General features: G+C 46.2%; 1 protein-coding gene across 3 annotated transcripts in view; it reads right to left on the bottom strand.

Annotated features, from left to right (window-relative positions):
- DPYSL3 (dihydropyrimidinase like 3) overlaps positions 1 to 24,215 on the bottom strand; it is a 117,351-nt gene that overhangs the window by 11,910 nt on the left and 81,226 nt on the right. For all 3 annotated transcript variants that reach the window (XM_043465066.1, XM_043465067.1, XM_043465068.1), the window contains 7 exons: positions 20,321 to 20,505; positions 17,467 to 17,631; positions 16,598 to 16,659; positions 15,439 to 15,519; positions 9,066 to 9,134; positions 4,570 to 4,690; positions 567 to 723 (listed from right to left, as the gene is read on the bottom strand). In XM_043465066.1, coding sequence (XP_043321001.1) covers positions 567 to 723; positions 4,570 to 4,690; positions 9,066 to 9,134; positions 15,439 to 15,519; positions 16,598 to 16,659; positions 17,467 to 17,631; positions 20,321 to 20,505 — 840 coding nt within the window. The remainder of the gene's footprint in view (positions 1 to 566; positions 724 to 4,569; positions 4,691 to 9,065; positions 9,135 to 15,438; positions 15,520 to 16,597; positions 16,660 to 17,466; positions 17,632 to 20,320; positions 20,506 to 24,215) is intronic.

The raw sequence follows: 24,215 nt of genomic DNA, 5'->3' as shown, positions 1-24,215 counted from the left end.
CAACTGTGAACTTGGGTGATTTCTTCCCCTCCCCGGGACTCAGTTACCCCATCTGGGAAATGAGGGGAGTGGATTAGATCACTTCTTATGTAGTAGTATAAAAGGGACCCAGACGAGTGATGGGACGTATCCATAGAGGGCAGCAGCAAATGAGTCTCCCTATAATTTTGGTTCGGTGGTCATCATGACCAACGTTAAAACTACGGAAGTGATTTTTTGTCTCCTGGACCTTCAATTGCTCAATCTGTAAAATAGTGATGATAGCTCCTCACTCAGGGTGATGTTTGTTGTAAGGAACAATGAGATCACATGTGTAATCTCACCCTAGTGCTTGGCATACAGTATGTATTAACTGCTACTACCATTACTAAAATGATTACTGGAATATCTTTTAAAATACAATGGTGGAGAGCCCACTGTCTGTGCTTAGCACTGCAGGGGAATTCCCGATATGCTTTTCTCACAGGAGACTCTAGTCTAGCTGATGGATGGGCGGCCCTGGTCCTCATTCCACTGGCCCCAAGACGTCTCCACGCAACACCCACTGCTTGTCATTCTGCACCAACCTGGCCAGCAAGGAGTTGATGTAGTCTGGAGTGGTCGGGTCAGGACTCAGAGGTGGAGATGTCACAAATGCAGCCGCCTTGGCCCAGTTCTTGCTCCAGTAATGGGTCCCATCCGTGCCCAGGCTGGCAGTGATGGGCTCACCAAAGACCACGTTTCCTGGAAGGGGTGGGTGAGAGGCAATAGGTTTGCATAATGTATGTGTTGCCCTGGGACAGGCTTAGATAATCATGGCCCCTACTCAGCCTTCTCAAGGATGTGGCTCTGAGTCAAGCAGGTAGGATTCAAGTGCACATTCCCAGCTTTTCTAAGCCTTTACTTTTCTATCTTCTAAATGGGAACAATTTTGTATTTGGTAGAAGCCACTAGTTGCAAGATGCAGTATGTATTCATGCACAGTGGCTCAGTCATGTCCAACTCTTTGAGACCCCATGAACTGCAGCCCACCAGGCTCCTCTGTCAGTGGGATTTTCCAGGCAAGAAAATGAGTGGATTGCCATTTCCTTCTCCAGGGAAATCTTTCTGATTCAGGGATCGAACATTGCCATGTCTCCTGCATTGGCAGGCAGATTCTTTACCACTGAGCCACCTGGGAAGCCTCGTAAGATGCAGCATTTATTCTCAAATTTTGAGGTAAATTTAAAATTTGAAGCAAAAGAAAAAGTATATACATTAACTGTTAAGATTCATCCTCATTTCAGAAATGTGAAAATGTGGAATAAATTGGTCCTGGAATTGATGATATAAGACAATGTCTACTTCCCAGCCTTGTGAAAATGAAGGGTTTGGCATACACAGAGTGTCTGGCACTTGGGAGATGCTAAGGAAAAGTGATTTCTTTACGCCTCGTACTCCTTTCCACTGTAGAGTCCAAAGCCCCAGATGTGCCCACGTCATTGGGAACTGCTAGATTCTGCTGCTGCATGGACACGCTTTGGCTCCACAAAGTAACACCCATTCCCATGGATGACAGGTCTCATGATCTTTTTTCCCATTATGTTTGTTACTCCTTAACCTATGGCAACAAAGGAATTTGCTCAAGGACACCCAACAACCTGGGACACAGCAAAGATGAGGCTGGCTTCTAGGACCCTGTTTTTGGAATGAGGGGCTGAAATGCCCAAACCAAGAAGATAGGAGGAAGGATACTGGAACACACACTGACCTAAGCTGAGCTTCTTAAAGAAGGGATGGTGATACAGAAGGCAAATGCCATCTCATAGAGGGTGGGATGGTACCAAGTGTCTCTGTGCCAGATTCTTGGGCTAAAGATGCTGATGCAGCCCTCGGCTTCTTTAAGTTTGGTCCCCCACCTTCCACATTCAGGTTCCCCACAAGATGGACATCTAAGAAGGCTCTATGGCCAAGACTACAGGTTTTGCCTAGGTTCAACTCCAATCAAATGATTTTGGTTGCCTGTATTGGGAAGAATTCTAAATATGCTCTGGTCTCACTAGAGAACACTCATGATTGACTTGCAATGTCTGCCACATGCAAAATAAGAAAGCAATGGCAATGATTCCTACAGGACAGTATTGCTCCTTGGGATGGTAGTGAGAAGGATCCACACAGGACTAATGAGAATTTCAAGGGCTCTCCAAAAATATTTACCAAACTAAAGCAACAAAGAAATGAAGAAATGAAAAGCAAGCACTCAAATACTATTAAGAGAAATACGAACTTAAACATGGGTGCCTCTCCCTTTGGACTATCTTTAGATGGAGGACTAGAATAAGCAAAGATTGTAATTTACTACCAGATTTGGAGTCTAGCTCTTCCAGCTGGGAGATTCTGGACAAGATGGGCTTCAATTTCCTTATTGGAAAAATGGTGACAACAAATGCCAACTTCTCAGAGTCCTTCATGAGTTCTACATAACAATACATTTAAAGTAGTTCTCTCAGGGCAAGGCATAGCGTTGGTCCTCACTAAACTGAAATTCCTAATGTTGTTTCTGAGCAGCCAGGCAGACATGCTACAGAGCACTTGGGGATTAAACACCCTGGGGCTCAAACTCCTCTGGTCCAGAGGGAAGAATGAATCCTATCATACTCTGTCTTCTCGCTCTGAATGCTCCTGTCTCTCCCTGAGGATGACAGTTCATGACATGTATATTGGCTTCAATCTCAGCAGCCAGTCTTTCATCACCAAAGTGATGCCTTCCTTCCACCTTGGAGACCAAGCTGTACTAGTTCTCCTTGCTAGAGCCATGATCCACAAGGCTAAGGGTGAAGAATTTTTCTACATGAAATTTAAAACAAGACTCAGCATACAATTGAAACACCCTGTCTTTGAAGCCCCCGGGTCATCCAAGAATGGGTCCCAGGCTGGATGTAGCCACCAGCAGAAGGCACAAGAGGCTGAGGATGGTAGATGGCCGGGGGGGTGGGGTGGGGTGGGGTGTCCTCCATGAACTTTTCTTTTCCTTTCTCTTTTTGGCTCCATGGCAGGTGGGATCTTAGTTCCCCGACCAGTGATAGAACTTGTTCCTCCAGCATTGGAAGCACAGTAGTCCCCACTACCAGGGATCCCTTCTCCTTTTTCCTTTTTTTCCCTTCTTGAAGGCTGGGTAAGGAACACTGGACCGCTTTCCTGGTTCTGTCCCAATGACTCATACCCAGCGGAGCAGCCATGCCGTATCATACGGAGACACTTAGAAGCCGAAAGAGAAACAGCAGGCTTCCTGTGAGCAGGGAAAGGCAGGCAGTGCCCAGAATTGGCCAGCTTGAAAGGCTGTCAGGGCAATGAGGAAGCTTCCCCTCCCAGAAGAAAAGGGTCTCCTCCTCTGCCGGAAGGCCGGGCAGCCACACACTCGGCCGTCAGTCAGCTGGGACTATTTTTATCCCCCTCAGACACTCACTTGTGGAGTTTCACAGACCAGTTCTGAGTTTGGGAAATGAGTTGCTCATCGTGGGTCTCCCCACACGGCAGGCATGATCGTATAGCCGGGCCTAGGAAACCCTCCCTTGCAACTAAACACAAACCCCTATGGCCCCTAGGTCTCAACCCACTCTGTTCACTGGTGGGCCCATTAAGAGCCACTGAGGACAACAGAAAGCAAGAAACCAAGCTTTGAAATGAAGATAAGCTTGAGGTTGGCACAAGGTGACCACAGGAAGCTAAGTTAACAGCCATGGAGGAAGGAAGCAGATATCAGCAGGTCTTGATCACAGAGCTTGGGGTCATGACAGCCATACCATAGCTGGATATCGTATGGAGACCTGCTCTGAAATAACCAGTGCTGACCTGCATGGCTCAGGGGGTGGGAACCCCTGCACTCCCTACCCTCAACCCCAGCCAATGACATCATCTCCGGAGCAGATACCAGTTCAGAGATGAACCCACGGCCGAAGCCAAGGCAATGGCAGTCTCCCTGGGGACTTTTGCTTGAGCTGTTGGAAAAGATATTCTCCACTCCTTCATCATGCCCCCACCAACTGTGGAGGCCAACAGCAGCTTTTAGCATTAATTCTTATCACTGTTCATGCTGAAGATAAAGCCAAAAGAGAAGAAAGCAGAGTCCAGAAAGGAGGAAGAGTGACAGAGCCATAATAGTATTGTTTAAATCCCTTGATCCAGCCATGCCTAAAACACCTTCAGCTTCACCTTCAGTTTAAGTCCGTTTGGCTGGGATTCTGACTGCTGCACTCAATATAATCCTGACTAATATGTCCATTTATGAAGTTCAGATAATATGAACTGACAGTGAAAAATCACAGGAGAAAAAAGATGTACCAACTCTCCAAAGAACAGATTTAAGCTGTATCATCTCGGGCAGATCACTTACCCTTCCTGAGTTTCAGTTTACTCATCTGCCAAGTAGAAGAAACCCTGAGATCCTGCCATCCATACAGGATACAGAAAGGATTCAATGGGCTAATAAGGGTGAAGGGCTTCCCAGAGAGCAAGGCAATGAGCCAAATAGGCACCGCTGATACAGGACAGCTGGGGGGAAGGAGCCACATGGCTCTTTAGGGGCTCTGCGATCTTTGGAGCCCAAATCACCTTTTTTCCTGGCTTGTGAGATGAGGTCGGCCGCACTCTTGCTCATGACCTTCGTGACGTAGAGAGGACAGTTGGTTTGGCTAGCAATGGTGATGGCGCGGAACACAGCCTCAGCTTCCAGCTGCAAGAAACAATCCCTGGGAGTCAAGGGGAGCAGGACCGTCTCCAAGCGCCACGCCCAGCCTCCACAGACTGAGAAGGCAGTGCTGCACGGAGGTTACAAGCCTTGGGGACCCTGGAGCTCCACACCCTGGATCCAAACCTCGTATCTGTGGCTTCCAACTCTGTCCCTTCACTGGGCGTCTCAGAGCCCCGCCCCTCTCCTGGGAAGTGGAGATCAGGAGGGTGTGTAAGCAGGGGATTGTTAGATGAGAGCAGTGCCTGGCCAGAGTGGGCACCGCATCATGGCCTCTTCTCTCCTCTTCCTGTGATTATCGCAGGGCCGCACATAATGGAAGCCTTTGCTCCCCAATCTGCCCAGCACAGAATCCCTGGGCAAAACATAACGCCAACAGCAGTATGTATAAATAACCAGTTAAGGCTGCCTCTGTGCATGCTAAGTCGCTTCAGTCATGTCCAAGTCTTTGCAACCCTGTGGATTGTAGCCCGCCGGGCTCCTCTGTCCAAGGAATTCACTCCAGCCAAGAATACTGGAATGGGTTGCCATGCCCTCCTCCAGGGGATCTTCCTGATCCAGGGATCAAACCCACGTCTCTTATATCGCCTGCATTGGCAGGTGGGTTCTTTACCACTAGCACCACCCGGGAAGCCCCCAGTGAAGGCTGCTGCTGCTGCTGCTAAGTCGCTTCAGTCATGTCCAATTCTGTGCAACCCCACAGACGTCAACCTACCAGGCTCCCCTGTCCCTGGGATTCTCTAGGCAAGAACACTGGAGTGGGTTGCCATTTCCTTCTCCAAGGCATGAAGGTGAAAAGTGAAAGTGAAGTCGCTCAGTTAGGTCTGACTCAGCGACCCCATGGACTGCAGCCTACCAGGCTCCTCCATCCATGGGATTTTCCAGGCAAGAGTACTGGAGTGGGGTGCCATTGCCTTCTCCGCCAGTGAAGGCTACTAGATATTAAATCCTTTCCTGGATGGTCAGCAATGGGTCAGTTCTTGCAGGTGTTTCTTATACTAATCATCCCCAGGCTTCTTAACTCCAAGATTTCCTTTATTACTGATCTCCTCCAGCCCACCCTAATGTAGAAGTCATGTTTTTGAACGTGCCAACCAACACAATTGACTGTAGTTAAGTAAGAAATAATGATTCTTCCCCTGTTCTATTAACAAAGCAGGATCTTAGAGCGTGGCCCCTCCTCGTGAGTTGGGTCCAAGCCCTGAGTCTGCCACTTAGAAGCTGGGTAACCTCAGGAATGTTACACAACCTCCCAAAGGCTCAGTTTCCTCGTCCGTGAAGTGGGGATAATAATAGGACCTGACATACAGGGCTATTGAGAGGACTAAAATAGTTCATCCTTGTAAGGCAATGAGCCCAATCCTGGAACAAGGCAAGTGTTCCCTGAAGGCTGGCTATTTGGCTGTACGGCTGATGACAGCTTCTGACCAGAGGGAGAGAGCCTGCATTACTACCGAAAACCCGAATTAAGTCCAATTCAGCCCAAAGCAGACATGCTGGCATTTTTCCTTTCAATCGGCCACAGTTTCTTTTTGGACAAATATGACACTCTGGTTAGCCATGCAGCCCAACACTTTTAAAAATATCAAAATAGCTTGCAGATAGACGCCTAATGTTTTTATAATGCAAACCAGTCACTGCCCTTGGTGAGTGCGGCTTAGCAAACAGACTCTAAGCACTTGGCTGGTCCAGCTAGCATCCTCCAGGCTGCTCTCTGTTCCACGTGGCAAGATCAAGATCCCGGAGCCCGGAGCACAAGTGACTGTGGCCACCTTCCTGAAGCACCCAGCCATCACAGGAGCTATCTCTGAGCTTTGGCTTCAGCTCTCTGAACCGCATCACTCAAGATGCTCTCTAGGTGTGCTTTGAACTCAAGAGGGGCTGCTCCTCGTATGTCGAGGCCTCCTTCTTCGTGCCTATGCTGACCACTCCAGCTCCCCCATGATCATGGTCCCAGCCTTTTTGATCTCATCTGCCCCCCACCCACCCCCGCCACCCTGAGCACTGCAGGGTTTTCAGCACCTTGACAACACGACTATCTTTGGAAGGTTACATCACCCTCCAACTTCACCCACAAGGGCTTCCAGGGTTGTGGAGATCTATGGCTGAGAGGCTTTTTACTAAAAAGGAGACAGGAACAGGGAGGAAGGGTGGGATGGGGGGGTTGGAAAAACAAACCAAGGAACAAAAATAGACTTTGCTCAGAAATCCCCTGGCTGCTGCTGTAGGAATCTGTCTTGCCAGCACATCTCCACAGTGACCAGCATTTAAGACAAGTTGCACAAGCTACTGATCACCCTGGCCTGCTCACACCGGGTGTTTTCCAGTCCTTCAAGCATGATGGCCAGTGCTTTCATCTCTCTTGAGCTCCAGCTTCTTTACATAACAGTAATAGCCAGTACTCAGAAAGGTACCAGGAACTTGGTATGCAGGAGACAGACTTTTCGGGAACGCTTTGACCAAAACCTTGATCACAAAATTACAAATTATTTCAACCGACAACAAAAATAGCATTAAAAACATGGAGTTTCTAGGGTGCTGATAATGTTCTGTTTCTCCAGCTGGCTGGTAGTTGTACGTGTGTTCAGTTTGGGAAAATCCATTGTACCTTTATGATAAGAATACTTTTCTCTATGTGTGCTATATTTTCTTTCTTTAAAAAGACCCTAACAGAGATGAACAATGGGAATATTGTGATTTCTGGTTATGGTTCCTTCTCCTATCTGTCTTTAAAAAATTTTGTTAATTGGAATAAAATTGCTTTATAATATTGAGTGGGTTTCTGCTGTACAACATGAATCAGCCACACCTATGTATATATCCCCTCCTTTTCCTCCCCTCATCCCACCCCTCAAGGTCATCACAGAAGGCCAGGCTGGGCTCCCAGTGTTAAGAGCACCTTCTCACCAGCTATCTATTTTACACATGATAGTGTACGAAAGTCGATGCTACTTTTTCCACTTGTGCTACCCTCTGCTTCCTCTGCCATGTCCACAAATCCTTTCTCTAAACCTGCATCTCCATTCCTTCCCTGCAAATAGGTTCATCAATACCATTTTTCTAGAACCCATATATTAATATATGATTCACATATGATATTTGTCTTTCTCTCTCTGACTTACTTCACTCTGTATAACGGGCCCTAGATTCATCCACCTCACTAGAACTCACTCAAATTCCTTCTTTTTATGACTGAGTAATATTCCACTGTATATATGTACCACAGTTTCTTTATCCATCTCCTACCTGTTGCAGGATGCCGGGCTTGGAATGATAGAACAGGAAAGGGTTCACTTCACTGACACAGAGGGCCTGGAATTCCCTCCAGGTGCCAGGCTGGTCTCTGAAAGCCAATGTGCTCTCAGGCATATGGGCAGCGAGTTCCCAGCTCTGGGCCTGTGCCAGCCACTGAAGTTGCTGACAGCCCAGACATGTCCAACCAGCCACTAGTTACCATTCATTCACTCTTCAGCTCCTAAGCAGTGACACTAATCAGCATGCATCTTACACGTGGGAAACATATACCTGGATGTCCTTGTCACCATATACAAATCAACAGACATCATGCCTATGAAAAACCCATTCAGCCTGCTATCAATACGGCTGATGTTGTGCAGGACTCAGAATATGAAATAAAAGAAGAAGTGGAAACGTCTCTAGGCTTCACACTGATTAAGAATGGATTTAAATATTTACCGCTATTGAAATATAATCCTACTGAGGTACTGTAGAGTGCCCTCCGACTTGTATACTCTTTAGAGAGGTCAGGGGTCAGAAGTAAGTATTATCCTTCCATTCCCTTCTAATTTTCTCAGGGGCCTTGAGTTGGGTCAGTCAGACATGGTCTTTGGAAGAAATGTCCCAGTTTCTGTCTCGCCTTCACAGAGTCCCAGCACCTTTCAAAGGAGTTTGTTCACACAGCTTATGTGTGTGTGCTGAGGGAGGGGGAGCTAGATGCAAACACCACAATATAAAAGGGGCAGCAGGACATTTAAAATGGGTAACAAGGTCCTACCGTACAGCACAGGGAACTCTACTCAATGTTACTGGGCAGCATGGACTGGGGGGAGTCTGGGGGAGAATGGACACATGTATATGTACGGCTGAGTCCCTCTGCTGCCCACCTGAAACTGTCACAATGTCGTTAATTAGCTTTACTCCAATATAAAGTGAAGTTTTAAAAAATTAAAATAAAACGGGCAGCAGGCCATAAATCAGGCCGCTGTGACTCCAGGAGTCTCCCAGAAGATGCTGCTAAAAAAAAAAAAAGAAAGAAAGAAAAAGAGCCTTCATTGCTCCTACTTCTCTCCCTGCCCCCCGCCCAAACCTCACCCCCACCCCCCATGCTCCTGAAAATTACCTCCTCTGGTCTGCTCAGCACATGGCCTTCTGGGCCAGTTATCCCCATTTCCAACATCCGGGTTTGCTCCTAGAATGAGAAAGGAATAGAGATCAATTTTTATATGAGCTCAACTGAGGCCTGAAACAGTATGAAACAGTAGGAAAAGGCAAAAAGGTAGGACACTGAAAGATGAACTCCCCAAGTCAGTAGGTGCCCAATATGCTACAGGAGATCAGTGGAAAAATAACTCCAGAAAGAATAAACAGATGGAGCCAAAGCAAAAACAATACCCACTTGTGAATGTCACTGGTGATGAAAGTGAAGTCCAATGCTGTAAAGAGCAATATTGCAAGGGAACCGGGAATGTCAGGTCCATGAATCAAGGCAAATTGGAAGTGGTCAAACAGGAGGTGGAAAGAGTGAACATCGACATTTTAGGAATCAGTGAAATAAAATGGACTGGAATGGGTGAATTTAACTCGGATGACTATTATATCTACTACTGTGGGCAAGAATCCCTGAGAAGAATGGAGTAGCCATCATAGTCAACAGAAGAGTCCAAAATGCAGTACTTGGGTGCAGTCTCAAAAATGACAGAATGATCTCTGTTCGTTTCCAAGGCAAACCATTCAATATCACAGTAATTCAAGTCTAGGCCCGGACCAGTAATGCTGAAGAAGCTAAAGCTGAACTGTTCTATGCAGACCTACAAGACCTTCTAGAACTAACACCCAAAAAATGCCTTTTCATTATAGAGGATTGGAATGCAAAAGTAGGAAGTCAAGAGATATCTGGAATAACAGGCAAATTTGGCTTTGGAGTACAGAATAAAGCAGGGCAAAGCCTAAAAGAGTTCAGCCAAGAGAACACACTGGTCATAGCACACACCCTCTTCCAACAACACAAGAGGAGACTCTACACATGTACATTATCAGATGGTCAATACCGAAATCAGATTGATTATATTCTTTGCAGCCAAAGATAGAGAAGCTCTATACAGTCAGCAAAAACAAGACTGGGAACTGACTGTGGCTCAGATCATGAACTCCTATTGCCAAATTCATACTTAAATTGAAGAAAGTAGGGAAAACCACTAGACCATTCAGGTATGACCTAAATCAAATCCCTTATGATTATACAGTGGAAGTGAGAAATAGATTAGATCTAATCAAGGGATTAGATCTGATAGACAGAGTGCCTGAAGAGCTATGGATGGAGGTTCATGACATTGTACAAGAGGCAGTGATCAAGACCATCCCCAAGAAAAAAGAAATGCAAAAAGGCAAAATGGCTGTCTGAGGAGGCCTTACAAGCATTTGTGAAAAGAAGAGATGCAAAAGGCAAAGGAGAAAACAAAAGATATATCCATTTGAATGCAGAATCCCAAAGAATAGCAAGGAGAGATAAGAAAGCCTTCCTCAGTAAGCAATGCAAAGAAATAGAGGAAAACAATAGAATGGGAAGACTAGAGGTCTCTTCAAGAAAATTAGAGATATCAAGGGAAAACTTCATGCAAAGATGGGCACAATAAAGGACATAAGCAGAAGATATTAAGAAGAGGTGGCAAGAATACACAGAAGAACTATACAAAAAAGATCTTCATGACCCAGATAACCACGATGATGTGATCACTCACCTAGAAGCAGACATCCTGGAATGAGAAGTCAAGTGGGCCTTAGGAAGCATCACTACGAACAAAGCTAGTGAAGGTGATGGAATTCCAGTTGAGCTATTTCAAATCCTAAAAGATGACACTGTGAAAGTGCTGCACTCAATATGTCAGCAACTTTGGAAAACCCAGCAGTGGCCAAAGGACTGGAAAAGGTCAGTGTTCATTCCAATCCCAAAGAAAGACAATGCCAAAGAATGCTCAAACTACCACACAATTGCGCTCATCTCACACGCTAGCAAAGTAATGCTCAAAATTCTCCAAGTCAGGCTTCAACAGTACGTGAACTGTGAACTTCCAGATGTTCAAGCTGGATTTAGTAAAGGCAGAGGAACCAGAGACCAAATTGCTAACATCTGTTGGATCATCAAAAAAGCAAGAGAATTCCAGAAAAACATCTATTTCTGCTTTATTGACTATGGCAAAGCCTTTGACTGTGTGGATCACGATAAACTGTGGAAAAATTCTGAAAGAGATGGGCATACCAGACCAGTTGACCTATCTCTTGAGAAACCTGTCAGGAAGCAACAGTTAGAACTGGACATGGAACAACAGACTGGTTCCAAATAGGAAAAGGAGTATGTCAAGGCTGTATATTGTCACCCTGCTTATTTAACTTATATGCAGAGTACATCAGGAGAAATGATGGACTGGATGAAGCAAAAGCTGGAATCAAGATTGCTGGGAGAAATATCAATAACCTCAGCTATGCAGATGACACCACCCTTATGGCAGGAAGCGAAGAGGAACTAAAGAGCCTGTTGATGAGAGTGAAAAGAGAAGATAGAAAAAGTAGGCTGAAAGCTCAACATTCAGAAAACTAAGATCATGACATCTGGTCCCATCACTTCATGGCAAATAGATGGGGAAACAATGGAAACAGTGACAGACTTTATTTTTTTTTTGGGCTCCAGAATCACTACAGATGGTGATTGCAGCCATGAAATTAAAAGACACTTACTCCTTGGAAGAAAAGCTATGACCAACATAGACAGCATATTAAAAAGCAGAGACATTACTTTGCCAACTAAGGTCCATCTAATCAAAGTTGTGGTTTTTCCAGTAGTCATGTATGGATGTGAGAGTTGAACTATAAAGAAAGTTGAGTGATGAAAATTGATGCCTTTGAACTGTGGTGTTGGAGAAGACTCTTGAGAGTCCTTAAGACTGCAAGGAAATCAAACCAGTCCATCCTAAAGGAAATCAGTCCTGAATATTCATTGGAAGGACTGATGCTTCAGCATCAGTCCTCTAATACTTTGGCCACATGATGGGAAGAACTGACTCACTGGAAAAGACCCTAATGCTGGGAAAGATTGAAGATAGGAGGCAAAGGGGACAACAGAGAATGACATGGTTGGACGGTATCACTGACTCAGTGGACATGAGTTTAGTTTGAATTAACCTCTGGGAGCTGGTGATGGACAGGGAAGCCTGGTGCGCTGCAGTCCATGGGGTTGCAAAGAGTCAGACACGACTGAGCGACTGAACTGAACTGAACTGAGGCTTGAAAAAGTGATGCTGGAATAGTCTAATCTAAAGATGGTCCACCCACCACCTGCATCAGAATCTCCTGAGTTGCTTTTGTAAAAGTGCAGATGTCTGCTCTACCCAGGTCTCCCAAATCAGAATATATGAGGTAGAATCAAGGATTCTGCCTTTTCATAAGCCCCTCAGACTCTCATGCTTTAAATGGATGGTTACAATAAGCAGATTCAGCATTTAACCAGACAAAATAACGCCTCTAAATACAGCATTACCTGACTTAGCCTTTTGGTCAAATTCTATTTAACTAGGTTGTGGAGCTCTCCACCCCTCATGACTGATGGCTAAATTCCTCAGACCTGGCTGGCTTTCTGGAAGAAGCAGGTGGCTAGGTTAATTGGAGCTGGCACCAGTCCTCAGCAGCAGAGCTGCAGTTTTGCAAACATTCATGCTCAAGCACTGGGGCCAGTTCCTAGGAACCTCACGCTCGTGACACAGGAGATAAAAAGAGTGAGTGAGCTGAACAAGGCTCTATCTCATTCAGAAACTATGAGATGCTTAGAAAGGAAGGGATTCCTTTCCCTGGAAAAGAACACTTTTTGTCTTTTTATGTTTTTATTCACTTAAATCTTTTACAGAGTTGGAAAAAGGAAGATGCATTTACTATAAGCAGCCACGAGAAGTAAGATGGTCACAGCTTCCAGCTCTACAAAATTTGACAAAAGGTCAGAGGCTGACACTGCCAGCAGAGCACCTCCACTTTTCATTCTTCCCGTCCCATCAAAGCTTGGACTGAATACAATTTCTTCTTCCCAACTTTGCTGGGTTTTGACTCTGAACTGCTTCACGAAGCCACACAAGGGATGAGGTGTCCAACTAAGGATCTTCTGTCTCACACAACACTCACTCCTACCTTGTCCAAAAGTGCTAGGACAATGCACAGGATGAAATGTGCTCAAGCAATGGTCTCTGAGCACTCCCATCACCAAGCCAATTTTTCCAGGATACACTTGACTGAGTTCTACTCGGACCTCCCCAGTCAGGATCTCTGGAGCTCAGAGAATCCCATAGATCATTCTTTAAGCTCCACAGTTGATTCTAGTGCACTGTTCACATTGGGATGACCTATTCCCAAAACCATGGGATCCCTGCATCTGGATGGTTAAGAATAGCCTGTAAAGACAAATGGATGCCACCTGATGTGGGTGGGGGAGGTGTGGACTCTTTGAGGTACTGATCACTGCTATAATTACATCCCAGTTTTGGTTGCTCCATGAAGAAAGGGACCCTGTCTTTTTCACCTTCCCTCTCCAAGGCTTGCCACATAGTAGGCATTCAGTAGGTATTTGTTGGATGATTGGCTAAAGATGCTACTGAAACTTTTGAAAAGGTCCCTTATTGGTACCCATAGGAAATATTTCTTCTCGCCTTTTAGTCACTTTGCATAAAGTGCAGCAAGAAGCTCTGAGCACAGCAGCTGCCTTCATTTAAACAAGGTGATAAAATCTTTCAGCTCGAACTGAATTTAATAAACACACATGAGAAACTCATTCCAATGGGGGGGGGGGGAAATGCCCTTATTCTTTTCCTGAGAACAGTCTGCCCAAGGTGGGGGAAGGGTGTAGGCGGGGAACACCAGAGCCACTTCTGTGCTCAGAAGCCACAGAGAAAGCTGGAAAGGGGCTGAGGGTTGGAGCCCGTCTGCCTCCACAGAGTCAAGCATGAAGAAGCAGGGAGTCTGGCTGCGAGGGAATCTGGAGGGAGGGCTGGGGCATCTGGCTGCTCCCCTGAAACCTTGGAGGATGGGGAGGAGAGAAGTGACAGCTCCAACACCTCCGGGATGCCTCCCATGGGAGCAAGGCATTTGGAGCCTCCTTGGAGAGTGACTTCATTATCTGCGTGTGCGGGGGGCGTGGGAGAAGGCTGTCAGGGGCCCAACTAATTAGCCTCCTTGGTCATAAGGGAGTGGAAACTGTATGCTGAGCTCACCTCCTCCGCTGGAGAGACAACACTCAGAGTCTGAAAGCCTGACAGCTGCAGCCTGCACAGATCGGGTGCTGGTCTCTCCAGAAGCCTGCAGCTGGACGGGTAGAGAGGACGCCGTCTCTCCATCTCTGGGTAGAGATGCCCACGGAGGCACACCCCCTGAGAGGCTAAGACTAAGTTCTCCCAGTTACTAGCTGTGGTCCCTGGGCCGGTTACCTCACCCTTCAGAGCCTCAGTCTTCTCAACTATAGAAGCGTGGGGGAGGCTGGGGCCATCCTGGAAGGGTTGGGTGAAGACCTGGACAGCAGTAAGTGCTGTCCAATGGGACCTGTGGCAGAAGCTGAGATGAGGGTGGGTCTCAACGTGCTCCCACACCGCTCCTGACCACATTCATCACGTCCTGGACAACCTCCACAGCACAGCCCGAGCACTCAAGAGTGCCGGCCTCCCTCTGTGCCGACTCCCTCTAGAGCCTAGCGCCTGGCACAGAGTACGCGGGAGCACTCTCAGGAAGAATGAATAAAGCGCTCTTGCTGTTAATGTTATCAAATGGACTGAGAGAGCTGACACTCCTTGCTGGCCGCCTCCTCCCAGCGGAAGCCAACCCTGAACACTTCTGAGATAAACAGAACCCTGGCGAAGACACATCTGTGCATTGAGCCCATTAAGCACCCCAGGAGATGGAGGGAGAAGTGCTTTCTGCTTCCTTACAAACGACCAGTTTGGGCCTTGGGGCCCTTGCTTTCATCACTCTTTCCTCGGGTTGCTCAATGTGATTTCTAGGAAACCAGTGGGACGTCTGATCCCCACAAGACGCGAATTCTTCATTATCCAAGGCCAGGAGTTACGCAGTGCTGGATAAGATTTCCGGCTTCTGAGAAACGCTGTCTTAAGTTTTTCTTTAGAACAGGGTGTGTCATGTAGCTCGGACTCACTTTCAAAACAGAATCAGTGATGCTCTCCTACCAAAAGGCCCAATGTGAGAACCTCCTCTGCCAGGATGTCTGCCCTGGTTCCCAGAACGCTTTATTAGCATCTTCAATTGATCCTTCCACCCTTGCTTGTCTACTTGCCCTCATACTTCCTCCTCCTAGGCTCTGAGGTCCTTGAAGCCAGGTTCTGTTGTTAGCGCAGTGCTTAGGAGGGTTTAGAGCTTGAAAGCTCCAGCAACACTGAAGAAATGAGAAAATCAATGGGAGGGAGATGCTCGCCCAAGGAGCCCCTGCACCGCAGGGAGCGATGCCTCGTTACCTGGGCGATGATGTCCCCGTTCTCAGCGTGCACCTGAGCGATGGCCCCCAGCTCTCCCAGACACGTGAAGATCTCATACAGCTGAAACAGAAATGAGGCTCTGTCACCTTTACAGGACACCATGCTTTCAGTAACCACGTGCTCAGGTCCATGACTAGAGCAGGAGCTAAAGGAAATGGGGTCGGAACCTCCCTGGTGGTCCAGTAGGTAAGCCTCCACACTCCCAGTGAAGAGGACCTGAGTTCCATCCCCGGTCAGGGAACTATATCCCACATGCCACAACTAAGACCCAGTGTAGCCAAAATAAGTAAATAATAAAATAAAATAAATGGGATCAACCAAAGGAAATAAGTGACCAGGGCAGACATACAGACTAAAATATGCATCACCAAAGAGACCAAGGAGGAGAGCTAGTCCAAAGGAACTTTAGGAACTCTAGGAAACTGTCTATGGAAGGAAACCCATCATGTCTCCTAGGCAGACAGGGAGAGCATCTAACAAAGTGATACTAAACCCCACCACTCTTGTCTCCTGCACACACCTTAAAGGGAACTATTTCCCACTAAGTTCAGATAGTGCTTCAAAATCCTTCTTAACACTCCCTAAAGGCACTGCAGCCAGCCAGAAGCTAACTCAAAAGCTGAAATCTCTATCTCTTAGCCTCTCAGGGCAGACCATTCTTCATCTCCTTGCTGGGAAGTATGGGAATTCATGTTTTGCATTTCTTCCGAGAAGCTGAGGTTTGTCTAAAACAAGCACACCCCATGCATTTCGTAGGAAGAAAGTCAAAGGCAAGCTGGCATGATGAGCCCAAAGAGCAGATGGCCCTCCTTTATCCTGCAAGGCTGAGCACTTATGCTTCCCCTGAACTCCCGAGAGGCACAGAATTTGTTGGGTAGATGGAGATTTAGACACGCCCGTCCTCTTGTCCTTTTGAGAAAGTTGCTCCAGTGGAAATTCTAGCTCCCGGTCTGCCTTGCCCCTGGCACCCTGCCTGCTACCTTACTGAAAACGTAGAGTGGATGGTGAGGACTTGGCTCCTTCCTTGCCCAGCGTTCTCCCACACGAACCACAGTGACTCACGTGCCAAAAGCCAAGGTCACTGGCCACCACAGGAAACCCATCCAGAGACCCCAAACCACACGTGGTGGGTTGTTACCTCCGTGTTGGACACTTGATACCAATCCTTGTAGGCCATGTAAACCATGAAGGAATTCACCCCTGCAAGAGAGGAGGGGAGGGGAGACAGGAGGAGGTCAGTGTGGTCATCCTCTCCTTGCCTCCTGTGCTTCCCGCCCTGAGTGCACCACAGGCCCCCAGCCAGTGCCAAGTGGACACAGCCCATTCTCCAAGAGCATTTCTCTATGTCCTCCTCTACACTGAAACACTTGACAATTCCCATGACGTCATCGCAGGCTGGTCTCTTCTTTGGCACCTCTTTTCTGCCTCCCCCTACACTGTTCCCAGCCCAGAGGGTCAACAAGCCTGAGCACCGCTCAGGAAAGCAGTGTTGAGAATCACTGCAGCACACCAGTTGTGTACACACACTAGGAGTGACACCACGTTCTAACCTCATGAGCCTCGGTTTCCTCATCTGTGAAAAAGAAAAAAACACCATCCTGCTTCATAAGGTGGTCAGAAACTTTACATCAGCACCGGCATATGGCTGACTTCCTGGGATCAGTTGATTTTGCACTTTGTGAATGTCAGCTCTCCACCAGGCCTGGGCAGGGTGTTGGGTCTGAGAGAGAACTGAAATCTAGAGCCGGTCCCCAGGGAACTAACAGAGCTAATGTGCAGAAGTCAAGGTTCAACCTGGGCTTGAATGCCTAAGTCATCAGGGTCAAAAGGAAAGAGCCATTTAATTTCACCCTCCAAATACACTACTCATAGATTGTTTTACAGAAATAGGTTCATAGAGGTACGACTGCATCCAGCATTCATGCTCAAGGTTCCCTGCAACCTAGTGAGCGGAGAGCATGAGAAAGACGGACAAGGGGGAAGGGAGGAGGGTGTGTCCACACTCACCTTTGTCCTTGATGAGGCCCTGCACCTCCTGCTTGACGCTGTCGTTCCAGTGGGTGATGTCCACATGTAAGGAGTAGTCGCAGCAGCTCTTGCCATCAGCCCACTCCCGCCACTTCTCATAAGCCTCCGTCAGGCTGGACTCGGGCTCGGGCACCACATGGTCAACTGGACAAGACAGGCCCCAAGCGGGCAGCTCACCAACACAGCCTCTGGTCCCCTCTGCACAGGTCTGTCCTGTTTGCTTAGCTACGATGGCACAGTCTCTATCTCTTGAGCATAGGGTTAACCTCAGAAAGGGGTCCTGGGTGGTTTTCAATGGTGGCTGCTGCTGATTCAACCGGTACTTAGCTATGCGATCCTGGGCAAATGACTAGCTTCTCTAAACTTTGGTTTTCTCATCCTTTGATGTGGAGTGGGGGACAGGGATACCACTGCCTTCCCTCTAAGTTTGTGAAGAGATTAAATGGGAAAAAGTGTAGAAAGAGCTTTACATGATGCCTGGCACATAGTAAGTGCTCGATAAATGTTAGCTCTCAACTGATGAGCTCCCACTATGTGCCATTATTACCAGTAGCTGTGGGAGTTACTGCTGGTGATCAAAGTTGGACTCCTTCCTTCTAAGGGCAGAAGGAGGGGCTTTAAAGTTATGTCAGGTCACAAGACAGTGACATTTTCACACCTACTGCCATAGGAAAGAGCTGAACTCCGGTAAGTGAACCTGATGCTTAGCCCACAGATCTTATTTTCATGCAAACTTCTCATCAAGGTTTCTGGGACTTCCCTGGTGATCCAGTGGGTTAAGAATCCACCTCTCAATGTAGGGGACACAGGTTTGATCCTTGGTTGGGGAACTAAGATCCCACATGCCAGAGAACAACTAAGCCCGCACATTGCAACTAGTGAGCCCGCACACCAGCAGTAGAGTCTGTGTGCCGCAAGGAAGGTCCCAAGTGCCTAACAAAGCTAAATAAACAAATAAATAAAAAGAATACGGTTTCCCTGAGGCCCAAACCTTCTCTTGCAGTACCTGCCATAGTGGACAATATTTTTAAAAAGAATAACATTTACACCAGTAACGTTGGTAAGGGTAAGACAAATGTTACACTTTAATTGCTCCCCATGTCAGTTGAGAGAAAGTGTGAACTGGTATAACTTTCCTAAGAACAATTTCAAAGTGTGTTTCAAAATCCTTGACATTTTTCATACCTTAAACTCAAAAATTATTCCTGTGCCTAAGAACTATCCTTCAGGAAATAAATATGCCTGAACACAAAATCTGGGTCCTCGGGATATTTGCCACTATTTACATATTTATGCAAGTGAAAAGCTGGAAACAAAGTTTTACAATAGGGAAGTTTAGTTAAATACATAAATTGTGATACCTTCATAAAATGGATGTCATAAGTCCATTTAAAATTCAGTAGAATAAAAGTAAATGAATGGAAAGACATCCATGACATATTAACTAGTGAACAGAAGGCTAACACAGTATGTTTATTACAATCCTATTTTTGTTAAACAGAAAAACTAATACAGGCAAACTGTGACGGTGAGGTGAGATTTATGTGGTTTTTTTTTTTTTTTTGCATACCTAGGGTGTTTAATTATCCAGAAAGGGCACAGACACTTCTGTGATTCTCACATGCTTTCCTCTCTTTTCATGAGGAGCTCTGACTCTCCTCCTGCTCCCTGCCTAAAGCAGAAGCTCAAGCCTAATGCATATGTCTAGGACTCTGAACAGGTCCGGCTCCTCAGCCAGATGGCAGAAAGCCAGGCCAAGATCACTCATTTCCTCAGCCTTCTAGCACAGGCAGTCCAAGTGCACTTATCTGAAAGCAGAGGCCTGGAGCTGTGTTATTGTGTCTGGACCAGCACCAGAGCCTTTGCAGGCAGGCAGCTGCTGAGAACTCGGCTGGCTTCTTCCCTCTGGCTGGACAAAGGCTTCAGGCTCCCAGAAATGCACCTTTTATGGCCCTGATGCCATTTTCCTGGGTTTCTACACCCCTAGCTGAAGCTGAACCCTACTACTGCTCCCATAGAAAGCAAGCAAAAGACAGTGATTAAGTCTATGACACGCTATTCTGATTTCTTGGGTGGATGTATATTTCTTGGGTGGTAACAGTGCTCTTGCTGACCAAGCTGGGGGCCAGGGCTGGGCTGGGGGCCAGTTCACTGGAACTTCTTGGGGACAGGAAGGAGTGCCCTGGAATGCTATCCCTACAGTAATCAATGGCATGCAACTTCCTAGGTTTCTTTGGAATTGCAAAAGTCGCCAGAAAAACAAAATAAGGGAATCAACTCCCCGGCTTGCCCAATCTTAAAGCTATGAATTGGTCACAATACAGAACAGACCAAGTAACACTAACCACCACTGCACCCTCCTAAGTTCTCCAGAACTGCCCGTCTGTCATTCTCTCTGGGAGACTTCTCAGCCGTGTTTGCACTGCTCTGCTCATACCCTCTGCCCCTCCTGCCTCACACCTGAGCGGGAAGTTCTGAGATCACCTTCTGTCCAAGGTCCACAGCTTTTCAAGTCCACTTTCCCCAGGGTCTGGCCCAGAGATGCTGATTCCCCACCCATGGCACTCTCAGCCCCTGCTCTAAGGCAGACAGAGAGTATGCTGCTTTCAAGGTGATGAGCCTCCTGCATCTCCTTATGCGGTTACGGAAACTGCCAGTGTCCTCCCTATAACCAGCTTTTCTCAGGTCCCATCAGGCAGGAAGTCATTCGCTGAATTGAGGGGAAGTATATGAGTTTCCACCAGAGAGCACTACGGTTAACACGTTAGTTAAACTCTCACTTCTTAGGACCCCTGGCACGCTTTCCATGAGTGTGTAAATTTGTAGGACTTACTGATCATGGTGGTGCCCCCCGCTAAGGCAGCCTTGGTCCCTTGGAAGAAGTCATCCACTGTGGTCATGCCCTTGTATGGCATCTGGAAGTGAGTGTGGACATCGATGCCTCCAGGGATCACCATCTTCCCATTGGCCTCGATGGTCTTCACTCCTCCAGGGACGATCAGATTGTCTCCAATTTGCCTGGTGAGACAGGGAAACAACCAGCAATTTAAAAGAAGGACTTCCAAGACAAACATGGTATTATAAGGATTTTAAATGTTGTAACCTATGTTTATCGAAGTAGTCTTTGCAAGTGATTCACCAGCTTAGCAATCCAGAAACAAATAATAAAACATTTTTTATTATAAGACAATGAATATGCGCTAACCAGCAGGACCTCGTTGTTTTTCTATTTTATACACAGTAGTGTGTATCCGCTAACCCCAATTCCTGATTTATCCCTTCCCCTCTTTCCCCTTTGGTAACCATAAGTTTGCTTTCTGTCTGTGAGTCAGTTTCTGTTCTGTAAATAAGTTCGTTTGTATCATTTTTTAGATTCCACATACAAGTGATAGCATATGGTATTTTGTCTCTCTCTGTCTGACTTACTTCGCTCAGTATGATCATCTCTAGCTCCATCCAGAAAACAGTTTTTATAGGCATAAAACAATCCAGTATGGTGTTTGGTGAGACCATGTGTCCTGGCTTAGTACTGTCACCCCAAGGGTTTGACTGTGGCTGGAATATAGGGTGTGTAATAAACATTTCAATAAATGTTTTTATTGTGAGTGCTTAGTCACTCAGTCATGTCTAACTCTTGGCAACACCATGTACTGCAGGCTCCTCTATCCATGGGCATTCTCCAGGCAAGAATACTGGAGCGGATTGCCATGCCCTCCTCCAGGGGATCTACTCAACCCAGGGCTCAGACTTACCATCGGAGCCACAAGAAAGCCCAAGAACACTGGAGTGGGTAGCCTATCCCTTCTCCAGGAGATCTTCCTGACCCAGGAATCAAACCAGGGCCTCCTGCATTGCAGGCAGATTCTTTACTAGCTGAGCTACCAGGGAAGCCCAGTGTTTTTATTTTCATTTAGCTCTTTATTTAAGGGTCAGGAAGAACATTTGCAGAAGGACTGAACAGCTGTAAAATAATGAACTGTTAGAAGAGATTGAAGGAGGTGGTAAAGAACAGGTGCATGAACTTTGCTATCTAAATGGGTTCGTCTGTGCTCCTAACGACAAACGGAATGTGTCTAGGGCATTCCCAAGTCCATTCTCACTCCCAAGTCCATCCTTCCTGGATAGCTCATCTATCAATCACAACGGGTGGTAGATTCTTAAAGAGGAAGCCAAAGATGCAAATGCCTACACCAGCTGCGTCTGTGTGGTCAGCAGCTCAGGAGAAGCTTCAAGCCAAGGAAGCAGACTATGACAAGCTCTACCAGACACAGCTTTGCCCAAGAAGCTTCAGAGCATCTCAGGGAGGCAGAGAGGGGGAAACTGGCAGGGTGGGGAGGAAGCCGATGAGTAGACCAAGCACACACTATACAAGACACGTGACAAATACAACTACCCTTAGCACAATGTAACCTCATAGACCAACAATGTTGCTCAGTTCACATCCTTGATATAAACATCCAGTTAATTCCAGGCAGACTTAAGACTCATGAAGGTCTACATTATTATGAACCATCTCCCACCTTGCAGACACATGTATGTGCTGCCAGTGGCATGAACACTTTCTGCTTTTGTTTATACCCAGCCAAGAAAGACATTCTCTTGGGGGTAGTAAGAAGTCTTCCACTGGTTTGACAAAATGTAAGTTCTACAACTAAAATTAAGCTTTCCGACATCCCTAAGATTTCACCCTTACCACATCACCACTGGGCCATTCCAGAGTTACCACAATTCAAAACACACTGTGGAAAAAATGCAGCTGTGATGGTAATTCCATTCTAGTCCAGATACTGGCCAGTGTGTTCCCATCTCCCTCCCTCACTGATTCACCTCTGAGGGAACTGAGAGCCAAGAGCAGGGAGAGTTGCCTCTTCTGGGTGTGTCTATGTAGGCACGTTTCCACCCATTTTTGACAACTGGTATAATACCTAGTCTCAAATAGAAATGCTTTCCCCCACTTCTCTCCACTGAGCCAATCAAGGTCACATTATTCCTTGAAGGCTTAGCTTCCCTCACCCCTCCTTGGTCAAGTTTCTACTGACAGCCAGGTCTAGTACTGAAGAGTGTGGCTCCACCCTGTGTGTGGGTTCCCCTGGATTCACAATCGTGGCTCTGCTAATGCTCGCTTTATGATTTAGGCCCAGTGACTTAACCTCACCATGTCTCAATTCCTTCATCTGTAAGATGCGATTTTAAAAAAAAAAGCCTTCTCCATAGGTCTACTGTATAGATTAAATGTTAATCTGTGTTAAGCCCATAGAACCCTGTGAAGCACATACAAATTCAATAAATATCAGCTGTTATAAAGGTATAACATTATAATTATAATGTTATAATCTCACACAGTTCTCTTGTTCCTCTGGATCTCATCTATTCTACTAATTTAATGCTTGATATTGATATTATTGGGCTTCTCTGGTAGCTCAGTGGTAAAGAATCTGCCTGCCAATGCAGGAGATGTGGGTTCCATCCCTGAATTGCGAAGATTCCCTGGAGGAGGAAATGGCAAACCACTCCAGTATTCTTGCCTGAGAAATCCCATGGACAGAGGAGCCTGGCGGGCTACAGTCCATCAGGTCATAAAGAGTTGGATATGACTGAGTGACTGCAGATAACACACACACACACACATTGATGTTATTGGGTAATGTCATGTGCTTTGTATGGACAGACATATTATTTCCCCTAAAAGAGTGTCAGATCCTTGGTGGAAAAGAGTTGATTTGGTTTCCAATGACATCTGTACTGTGTCACATGCCATGGCCTGAGACAGCTGCTTTGCACACAGTAGACACACAACTCTGTAAAAACTGAAAGGAGTTTCTTCTGTTTCAAAGTTCTGTGGGTTAATAAAGTTGCTGAAGATAAATTATAGGATTAGATGAAAATCATGCTTATACACCCTTCTCTCCACCACCAACACACACACTGGATGGTTAAATTCCTTCTATAATGTCCTTGGCAAGTGGCCTTCTGGTCTACTTTAATAGTGAAGGCAAAGAAGATTCAGTTTATATATTCAATTATTGGTAGTAGATGCCTGAATCACTGCACAAAGAAGGATTCAGGGCCTGTGTTTAAGGGTCAACCACGAAAAGTTCCATGATCAATTAATGATGCCTGCCATGAACTCTGGAATGAAGAAGAAGCATGAGGCACTGAATTTTTTTTTTCTAACTCTGAAAATGTCTAAATGAGGGAACACACTTGCTCCAAAGAGAGCAGACTACACATACTTTTTTAGTAAGAGAAAAATATAAAATTAATTGTGGCTTATATCTTGGAGAAAGTATTTTTTATATCAGTTGACTTGTCTAATAACACCATTTTTCCTACTTCTATTATGAAAATGTATGCAAATCGGCAAAGCTACTAAGTGTGAACATCTTCATTCTTGCATTTGTTCATTCATTCAATGAATTACTATGTTGATCTTTAGCAACTTATTTACTCTCTCTGTTCCTCTTTCTTCTCTATCCTCCTCTGAAAAAGAGGGTAATAAGAGTGCCTACTTCATAGAATTGCCGGCAGATTAAATGAGATGAGGCCTGTAAAGCATTTACTCTAATATCTGGCACACACTATGATATATACTCAATAAAAGGCAGCTCTTACAAAAGTCTCTAGGTATCAAGTACTGGGTTAAGTGCTGTAGATACGTTGAAGAACCCAATGTGGTGCTTGCTCTCAAGGGGGCCTAATAGTGTCAGAATTGCTATGATTGATAAAAG

This window comes from Cervus canadensis, chromosome 4, assembly GCF_019320065.1.
Source record: "Cervus canadensis isolate Bull #8, Minnesota chromosome 4, ASM1932006v1, whole genome shotgun sequence".
In the NCBI taxonomy this organism is placed as follows: domain Eukaryota; kingdom Metazoa; phylum Chordata; class Mammalia; order Artiodactyla; family Cervidae; genus Cervus; species Cervus canadensis.
The sequence above is the reverse complement of the archived record's forward strand: the minus strand, read 5'-3'. Positions and strand labels throughout refer to the sequence as shown.